The 10,239-nt window shown below is 41.7% G+C and overlaps 2 protein-coding genes across 6 annotated transcripts in view; one reads left to right on the top strand and one right to left on the bottom strand.

Moving 5' to 3' along the window:
* Nucleotides 1-3,083: 3,083 nt before the first annotated feature.
* On the bottom strand, nucleotides 3,084-5,778 carry LOC116060909. The gene is made up of 2 exons (XM_035994275.1): nucleotides 5,379-5,778; nucleotides 3,084-3,540 (listed from the first exon to the last, which is right to left on the bottom strand). Exons 1-2 carry the CDS (start codon nucleotides 5,662-5,664, stop codon nucleotides 3,137-3,139), a joined length of 690 nt encoding a protein of 229 aa, XP_035850168.1. The 5' UTR covers nucleotides 5,665-5,778; the 3' UTR covers nucleotides 3,084-3,136.
* Nucleotides 5,779-7,936: 2,158 nt separating this feature from the next.
* The window catches only part of frem1a (Fras1 related extracellular matrix 1a), a 52,370-nt gene continuing 50,067 nt past the window's right edge, over nucleotides 7,937-10,239 (top strand). For 4 of the 5 annotated variants that reach the window (XM_031314671.2, XM_035994269.1, XM_035994270.1 and 1 more), the window contains exon 1: nucleotides 7,938-8,044. The gene's annotated coding sequence lies outside the window, so the exon portion shown is untranslated. Of the gene's footprint in view, nucleotides 8,045-10,239 lie in introns of all 5 variants that reach the window. The other variant, XM_035994271.1, reaches the window with a different exon arrangement.

The following is a 10,239-nucleotide window of genomic DNA, read 5'->3' as shown; positions in this document are numbered from 1 at the left end:
GTGTAGCAGGGCGTAGCAGGGCATGGCAGGGCGTAGCAGGGTGTAGCAGGGCATGGCAGGGTGTAGCAGGGCGTAGCAGGGTGTAGCAGGGCATGGCAGGGTGTAGCAGGGTGTAGCAGGGCATGGCAGGGCGTAGCAGGGTGTAGCAGGGTGTAGCAGGGCATGGCAGGGCGTAGCAGGGTGTAGCAGGGTGTAGCAGGGCATGGCAGGGCGTAGCAGGGTGTAGCAGGGCATGGCAGGGCGTAGCAGGGTGTAGCAGGGCATGGCAGGGCGTAGCAGGGTGTAGCAGGGCACAGCAGGGCGTAGCAGGGTGTAGCAGGGCACAGCAGGGCACAGCAGGGCGTAGCAGGGTGTAGCAGGGTGTAGCAGGGCATGGCAGGGCGTAGCAGGGTGTAGCAGGGTGTAGCAGGGCATGGCAGGGCGTAGCAGGGTGTAGCAGGGCACAGCAGGGCGTAGCAGGGTGTAGCAGGGCATAGCAAGGCGCGGAGCAGGACCACGGCGACAGCTACAACCATAATTTAGGTGCCACCCTAATCCAAGGAAAACTGCTGGGCAAAAAAAATATATAAGGACTCCGGGGAATAAGCTCCCCAGAGCTAAGTTAGTAACAAGCATTCTGGGACATGGATTCACCCGTTGCTATATCCCCAACTCTCTGGAGCTCTGTGCCCTGCTGTTGGTGGCACGGAGGGCCCCGGGGATCCCGGGAAGAATACACAACAACCTTATTTTTAGTTTCCCAGATTAATGCAGACTTTCCTGTTTTTATGGCACAATGTCTGCTGTCACTATTTAGAAACCGGAGTAGCTGTAAAACGGTGGATAACACTTTTCATTTCCTATAAATTCTTTACAAGTCCTGTTATATTTAAAAGCTTTTATTGTGACGGAGCTAAATCAGGAAATGTTGGGTCTTCATCAGCAGTAACTTTACACGCCTCCTGTAAGCGAACATGAAACGTAAAATAGATAAACAGATATAGAAACTAAACTTCAAACCACAGAGATTCAGTTAGAAGCTAAAAAAGAAGGCTGCTGAGCTGAACAAGTCCTGACGACCACCAGTAGACATCCTTATTTTTAGGTTCATAAAATGTACGTTACACACATAACGCTGTCATGCAGAGAAAACTTATGCCCTTCGGCACACAGACAAAGACTGTAGGCAGTGCTTTTTTATTAGTTTATATGTTTCTAATGTATGATTTATGTGAGAGTAACAACTAAAATGTATACACACACGCTCTGCCACACACAGGTGAACTCTATTTTGGCAGTACGGTGATTCCTCCACTACTACCAGGTAGGACCGTCCATGAGCCTTCTCAACAGTTCGCACAACTCCAAAAGCCATGGCAGGAATTTGGCCAGGTAGGTGTCAAATCCAGCAAACCGCTGAACAGCTTTCATGTCTGAATGGGTAGCATTTCCACAACTACATGCATTGCATTGCCAGACCTTCCTCTACAGTGCTGTGGTCTAGTCCACACAGCATTCCTGTATAGGAGAAAAAAGTGCTCTGGTTAATTGGAATTTCTTTAAACCAATCACAGTCGTCTTGGGCGGTGCTAAGCCCCGGACACAATGACAGTGCCTCTGCAAAAAAAGCCTCGGGAAGGAACTTGTTTTGGTGGAACATGTGTACAACAGAAAACTCAGATTGGACAGATCCAACGGAGAGATCTGAGGAGCATTTGACCATAGTCCTCATAAATCTACCGGAGTTTAGAATGCCAACACAAAGAAAGAGGAAGGCGTGGGACATCTGGCCTAAAAAGAGAGACATCCTGCGAAATCCGACGGCACCTGAACATTCCTGGAATGGGAATGTTGTCGATATAGACTACATGTGTAACACCACAGTATCTACATGCAGAAAATATATTTGTTGCGGCATCATATTGTCTCTGTTGCTTGTCTGTGGCTGGGGGATTTTTTTTGGGATGGCGGCCTCCATGTATGACCTTTCTTGGTCAATAGATCTCAGCTCCACGATTGTTAGCGCTGCAGCACGACATGTCTCCACTGTAGCCGTCAGCATTAAATCTTTTTCCCTCAACAAACGTCTGTGTGTGCCCTCATTTCCAATGGCAAGTACAACTTTGTTCCTGATTAGTTTATTTTTCATTGCCCAATATTCAAATGTAGCATCCTTCTCCCTGTGAATGGACTCACCATCCTCCTGTTTGCAACAGTTGCCAATAGGTCCCAGTTAGAGAGTAAATGCCTTAAACGTATTCTTTTTAAATCTTTACAATTATTCCCCGAATGAGCCAAGCAGGCCTGCCTTGTTGCTTGATCCAAATGTTCTTCAAAACTTGCCATTTTCAGCGTGTAACATTGCTCAGAGCAGAAAGTAAGGGACATGCGGTGGGCCCGACTATCTGGTTGATCCAGACTTGACACAGATGACCCATTTCCTATTCACCAACCCATGTACGTGAAGGTGAATAAAACATACACAAAGGTAACATTTATTGCAGGACTACTGTAATAAAACACATTACATGGTACAGATGTGCAAATTATTTGATAACTAAGTTTATATTATCAATACACAAAACTATCTGCATGGCTGTACACTACTACATATACTGTTAATAACAAAATATGTGTTTTTGTAATTTGGATCTATGGGGCCCTTCTAGGGCAATGAATACTCAAGTTCTCTTTATTTGATCATTTTAGTTAGCAACTCTTACACTGAAAATGTTTATGAGAAGTAAGAATGCCTTTAAGATGATCTTTTCACAGGATATTGATATCAATATCAGCTTTATTTGCTGATAGATAAGAAAAACAAGGCATAATATTACAAGAAAAAAAGGTTGTGACATAAGTTTAATGCTGTGTTACAGTTACTCACTGTTTCCACTGGAGGGCGATGAGCTCCCATGATTGACAAACTGACATTGTAATCAAGTCAGACACAACACTTCCGATGGAAACCTTCAAAATAAAAGATGGTAACTAAAATAAAGTTCTGATTCAGTTAAGTTCTTTTCCTCAAAATAATGATCATAATAATAATAATAATAATGTATCACTGTTACTGTTACTTGAAAAGAAAAAAAAATGCTGAAACATTCTGCATAATATCCACCATATCAGTCAGAGATCACATATTGTCACAGAGCTAGATGTGGAGAGGATGTGACTGGTAAAGCACCAGTAAGGGTTCACTCAGGGAGCCTCTGTTCAGACAGTAAAGAGTCTGTGTTAGGGCTTCATGAAGGACCAGACTTCCACTCTCGTCTGTATAACGCAGCTGAAAGCCCACCACCTCCAGAGGCTTCACAGGCAGAACAGCTGACACATCAAACACATCATATCCAGATGAGGGGCGCTGGTCCAGGGTCAGCAGTCTCTCCTCGAGGGCAGGCCTTTCCTTCAGAGCTCCCTGTGAAGCTGTGACACTGTGCAGGGTGACAGTCACACTGATGGGACGGGGGTGCAGGGTTTTCCTGAACAGAACCAGCTCTGCACCCAGCATGGAGGGGTTCAGGCCGCTGACATTGAACCAGATCCATCCTGGAGGACCTGGGTCATCCGAAGAATAAAAAGAAAAGGAAAGTTAAGAATGCAGTACAATGTGTTGTGTGTGCTTTTGCTCCTTAACTATAAAACTATTAATATGTAATCAATCCTTTTGGCAGGGTAGGGCACAGCTATGTGTTTGTTCAGAACGAGCCACTGTCTGCAGGGCCCTGCGGTCCTGTTTGCTGCTGTTTCCAGTGATGTTCCCTGCCAGAATACTCTCATTGATGCAGGATTAGAAATTCCTCAGTACTTAAGGGGATCGCTGGGATTTCCTCACGCATCTGAGGTGAAACAGTCTCTGCCTTGCCTTTCTCACCACTGAGTCAGTATGTAGTGAGTATTATTGTGAATACCAGTACTAGTTGGTCAGCACACACTGATACCTTCTGGCCCTGCTACTTTCCCCGTGTTCACATGCTTAAAAGGCCTACTGACGTCATGCTCAGAAGGGAGATGGGTGTGAGAGGTGCACCCACCCATCCATTAACCTCTGCTTCAGCTGTTTCTGCTTGTCGGCTGCCCATGGCCTCGAAGCGAGCATAAAAGTTCTTTGCATTAGGACTTGAAGAAAGGAGGAGGGGATGGGCTTGTAATGTGTCATGCTTCTGTGGTTGCCCTCCTAGAATTGTAGTTCCACTTTCTTCCTGTAGTCCCTTTTTGCCTCCTTTACTGCTCTTCTCACATTGTAGGCTGCTGCTTTATAATTGTCCATGTTCCAGACTTCCATCCTAATTTGTAGGCTGCAGTGCATTTGTAAATGGCATAGTAGTGTAATAGTAGTGATAGTTTTGGGTACAGTTGCTTCTGTTGTTTTGCAAATTAAATCAGCACAGACTCGATAATCCATTGATGTCATCAGTGACGGTGGCGTCCTGGTACGTGCTCCAGACTGCGTCTTGTAGTGCAGACTGTAGGGCGACCTCTGATTGGCTTGACCATTTCCTGACCCCATATGTCACTGCGGGCATGCGCCATAGTGTGTTTACTTATTTTGACCTTTAACAAGATGGCCACATTATTGCTCTTCTTGCACGCAGGAAGCGATTCGCTCTATAGCCGTGTTGAATGGTGTAGTGCTCCAGAGTGTTTCTTCCCCTTTGTGACACAGTAAATATGTTGGTGGAAGTCAGGTATAACCTTCTTAATCATGGATACTTCTGCTGATAATGAACTAAAACTATTTGATTTTCAAATTGTTCTCTCAGGTCTCCACTCATTTTTGTTTGGTATGAGAATCGGCAGCTGTTTTAAAGGAGACCTATTATACTCATTTTCAAAACATATTTTGTTTTTCTACTCGAGCATGTTTACATGCATTAATGTTCAAAACAAACTTTATTTTCTCCTACAGCCTGTGGCTGCTGCACCTGTATTCACCCTCTGTCTGAGCGTCTGTCTCTTTAAGTCCCAGCAGAAGCATGCAGCTGATTTCAGTGAAAAAGCTCTGATAAACCCACTGTACACCTTTTTAGCTTCATGTTGATAACATGTCAATATTATGTTAACACTTTGTTTTGCTGTCCCCAACTGGCCAATATTTTATACAGTACCCTGTCTTTTTAGGATTCAAGCATGTTGCACATCTGGCCAAAACCCAAACAGTGAGTCAGAGCAGGTGTTTTGCTAATGGAAAACCTCTAACGCAAAGACATCATCAGTGGACCACTGCTAAGGCTAACTACATAGTTGTTCTTTTATTCTTGTGAAGCAATTAAACAGGATAAGTAAAACGTAATTTTAGATTTCAAAATAATTATGTAAAGTAGTTGTAATTTTTTAAAGAACGTAGCAAAATTAACACATTTAAAACAAGATGGCAATTCATTTCAAATCCTTACCAACAACACTACGAAAACTCTGCACCAGCATTCCATCTGAACTCCCAAAGTCTTGGGCCTCCAGTGAGTCCAAACGCTGATAGATCCCTGTCATGTATGGATGTGGCTTAGCCTGATGGCTCGCAGACACTTTATTGATATGAAGCATTTCCAAAATGGCTTTGTTGCGCTCCTGGTCATCCTCTGCATCTCTGCGGTGATCCATCAGCTGCAAGCCTGTGACTGAGCACAGCAGGAGGAAGACCAGCGCTATATCAAAAAATCCCAAACAGACTCCTCGGAACATTCTGAGTTTAAATGATGTCCAAGCGCTCTGATATGATCTTGTATTTGCACTTCTTATACTGTCAAATTGCTGCTGAAATGTTCACCTGGCAGACTACTGTAAGAGTCTGTGCACTAATGGGTATGCAGGAACCACAGGGGCTGTCAGGACTTAGTGAAGCAGTCCCATTCTGAAGCTGAGGAATGTTACTCTCTTTTCAAACACTCTACCATGGACTGCACTGACCACAACAAGCAGCCACCGGGCTGATGCACTGACTGGAAAGACTCCACTTTGACTTGAAGAAAACGTTAGACATGAACATCAATAATACGAATAATATGTTTATTTAATATAGCAACTTTAGAACAAAGTCACAAAGTGCTTCACAATAGTAAAATTGTTTAAAATAAACCCCCCAAAACAGTAAAAAGAACAAGCAAAACAGAATTAAATAAAAATAGAAACAAAAAAACAGCAAAGTAAAACATAAAGTTAAAAAAAATTGCCAACATGAGACAAAGGCTAAATATGTGTTCAGCTGCTTTTTAAAAGTGTCAACAGAGACCACACAACGTATGACAACAGAAAGGGTGTTCCACAGTGTCGGAGCCACCACTTCAAAGGCACAGTCATCTTTTGTCTTTAGTCGAGTGCAAGGGACAACCAGTAAGCCCTGGTCAGATGACCTGGTCAGAAGTGATCACCCATTGGTGATACAAGGATGGAGCAGACTCTATGCTAGGGTCGATATGTCAAAAGAAGAATCTTAAAATGAATTTTGAACTCGATAGTAAGCCAATGTAACAAGGATAAAAAGGGAGTGATGGGAGTCGTCCTGCTGGAACTGGTCAACAGCCATGCAGCAGCATTCTGGGGTTAGCATATACAATGCAAATAAAAATAGGACCCAACACAGAACCCTGAGTGACACCACAGGAAAGGGCAAGTTTCACAGAAAAACTCCTATCCAAGAGATAGGGAGGAGAACCCGTCCAGGGAGCTCATAGAGACACCCACCCACTGCCTAAGCCTTTTAATCAGAATGCTGTGATCCACAGTATCAAAAGCTGCGCTTAGATCCAGACATCATGATATAGACACTTTGATAAGAGCTGTTTCAGTGGAATGCTTCTGACGGAAACCAGATTGGAATTTATCTAAAATGTTGTGTGCAGTCCCCACAGCAAGTAGCTGTTTGGCCACAATCAAAATTAAAGGCATTTTAAATATAGCCCTATAATTTTCGGGAGTGGATGGATCCAGGTTAGTTATTTTCAGAAGTGTCTGAACGATTGCATAAGTTAACGGTTAACAATTCAATCTCAGTTTCATGTGTCATACATGTTCACATGGTTTTACATATGTTTTCTTCATCTTCGATCATTCAAAGAGATGCACCAAGTTCTATTAAATACTAATTTCCAACACAAGGCCACTACAAGGAAAATTTCGTAATATTTTGAGATGTCTTGATATTTTGAGAATACTGTTGTAACTTGACAGGCAGAAACGTAATATTACAAGAACATAGTAGTAATTTTTCCAAAGATAATTAGTAATACTTTCAGAACAAGTCATAATATTTGAAAATAGTTAAAGTTGTAACATCTTGAGGGTAAAGTAATAGAATAGTCACATTATGGGATAAAAAGTCATGATATGAGAAAGGGTATCTGTTTCTGTATTTCAAGTGCAAAATGAATGAAAAAGAAGCTAAAAGGCTCCATAGAGCTGAGAGGACTTGCAGAGTTGATAATTCTCTCTAGGTTTGTCTTTTGACAGAACAGTATAATCATTTGATAAGAATATTGATGAGTGCAGCTTTAAAAAGTTCCAGAACATAAAAGGAAAATCAAATATGAGTAACTACTGTTTTTGTAAAAGTTGAAGACAATGATTTGGATTTGATTTCACAAAATCTTTGTCTTTTTTCGTTTTCTGGTCCTACTCTACTTTTTCCCCTCAGACTTAAGCCACTATCTGTGGCTTTACAGGATATCCTTTTATAGAGTAGCCTACATGAGGTCCCTTTTCTCTCCTTTGGTGTTTTCCTTACATTAGTGCACTGTTATGCCTTTTATCTTTGCCTCTTTCTGTTCAATAATGACAAAGCTGCTCCTTAAACCACCGGGTACTTTGGACAAGACTTTGATCTCAGAGTCCGCTGTTTGTCTTTGGTTTTTCTGCTCCGATTACTGATCCCACAGCAACAGCAGAAGCAGCAGCAAGAGGAGGAAGGCGTCCTCTGTCCCTCCCTCCGTCCCACTCATCTCACTCTTGTGGGTGGAGTTTGTCACTGAGGAGTGAACAGAATTCTGTCAATGAGGGAGTTGCAGTTGAAAGCAGAGGAGAGCAGACAGGTAGGGAAGAAGAAAAGCGCCAGATGTTAGCAGATCAGGTAAGGACATGCCTAAATGTATGTGGAGATCTCTGCTGGGGACTTTTGTTGTTCAGGAACATAATGAGATGTTTGCTTGGATGTCTTTGTCTTCTCGCTCCTTTTATATCTGGTCATTTTCTTCTTAACGACTTTGATTTGTCTGTGTTTCTCTTCCCTCTGTCTCCGTCCAAACTATAATTTTGATTCTGATGATACATCTGCCTCTCATTGTCTTGGTAATCTCCTGTAGTCTAAATATTTAATAAACATAGCCAGATATACCTTTAACAAAATCTGGTTTTCAATCATCATCAGTGATGGTGTATTTATAGGGGAGATTACTTTAAAACTGCACATACATGCTCTTCTTTCTGTAATGGTACAGCAATGATACACCAGTGCTTAAAAGTGCACTTTCACCTATTTATCACATACTCCGTTCTTGTTTCTGGCAGTTAGGGAGTATTTTGGAGCTTTTTAAGGCTTTCTTTTGCACCCTCTGGACTATGCTGGACAGCAGCCAAATGTTATCCCCTCATGTTTTCAGCAGATTGCCTTCTTCTTCCCCTGATGTCTTGTCTTTCTCTGAAAATTTGTGGCTGCCAAGGACCCTGTCATTATTAAGATTAGAAGAACAACAAGCTGTGAATGGATGTAACAGACATTCCCAGCTGTGGTTTAAAGCCACTTGTTACATGACACATCACATAGCTGTGTGTTTTGTGTTCATCACTAGTTTGTTTTGGGAAAGGCAGGATGATATTCTGCCGGGTTATGGAATGGTTACTTACATGGGATATTTGACCTTCATGAACTATGATTATCTTTTAATGCTTTTAGACAGAAAGCATGTTTTGTTTTCCCTGGCTGGTGAAAAGTCAGCTATAACACATGATTCATGTATGTATGTAGTATGTTTTCAATTCGAAGAAGAAAGAAATGCTTGAAATGTTTGTTTTTCATATACATGTCTTATTGGTCCCCCCAGTTTGTAACAAACAATGAAAGAGGTACTTTAGCATTTTTTTTATATTACACTTTTATATAAGTGAACTCACAAGATACAGATATTAAATAGAATGGCCAAAACCTAAGCAGCAGAGGCTGAAGAATCCTGACTTTTATTCCCTGATAAATAGGTTAACTGGATCCTACTTAATGCAACTTAGCATTTTTTGGATAGACCTTCCCTGTCTGGTAAATACCCCCATATTTAAAACTTTACATCCCAGGTTGTAATGCAATGGCTTTTTGTTAATACTCTGTAGTTTCAAAACCCAAGTCAAGATAACCCTTATTCTATTCAATTTTATTTATAGTATTAAATCATAAGAGTTATTCCCAAGACACTTTAGAGAGTAGGTCTAGACCACTCTATAATTTACAAAAACCCAACAATTCCAGTAATTCCCTTAATTCCTTATGACATCATTAGGAATTAAAACAAGACTACGCACATTTATTCTCTTACAATTTTTTTTTTTTGTATTTAGCACACTGTTTCTAACCTCTCAGCTCTTCCCATTAAGGTTAGAACTGTAGAACTTGTTTTTGGTCAAAAGTGTAAGTGTGTGTATTGAACTTGACACAAAATATTTACATGGATTTACTTAGTCTCAGTGAACCAATCCAATAACCATTGGAATTCCACTGAAATGAATTTATTTGGCTCTGAAGTTTCACTTTCTCAAATGCTGGTGTGACCAGACTTAGGAAGGCTCCTGCAGGGCCATGGACAACGTTATGCAATGTTTTAACAGCGTGAGTAGTAGGCTACTCCTTATGAGGTGTAAAATGACTGTGGAGTTTGTCAGGTTTAGTCAGGAAAGACTAGGCTTCGACCCAAATGCAGTTAGAGGTAATTTATTTAAACAAAAAGAGTCTTACACAAAGTGTCCTCAGGCAGGTATCCAGGCAGGAACAAATGAAAAACAGAATCCACAACAGCACAGAGAACCATCCAACAGGAAACACGGAAACAGAATACCAGGCAAACAGAATGAACGGGAAACAGAATGAAATGATCTGACAAGAGACAAAGACAGAACAGGGACTAAATACACCGGCAACGAGGACTAATGAGGGACAGGTGACACAACAGGTGGAACAATCAAAAAAGGCGGGAAACAAACAAAGACAGGAAGTAAACTAGACAAGACAAGGGAGACAAGACAGACTACAAAATAAAACAGGAAACAGAACATAACAGAAAA

This window comes from Sander lucioperca, chromosome 17 (genome assembly GCF_008315115.2).
Source record: "Sander lucioperca isolate FBNREF2018 chromosome 17, SLUC_FBN_1.2, whole genome shotgun sequence".
Taxonomy (NCBI): domain Eukaryota; kingdom Metazoa; phylum Chordata; class Actinopteri; order Perciformes; family Percidae; genus Sander; species Sander lucioperca.
This window is presented reverse-complemented; position numbering and strand designations above follow the sequence as displayed.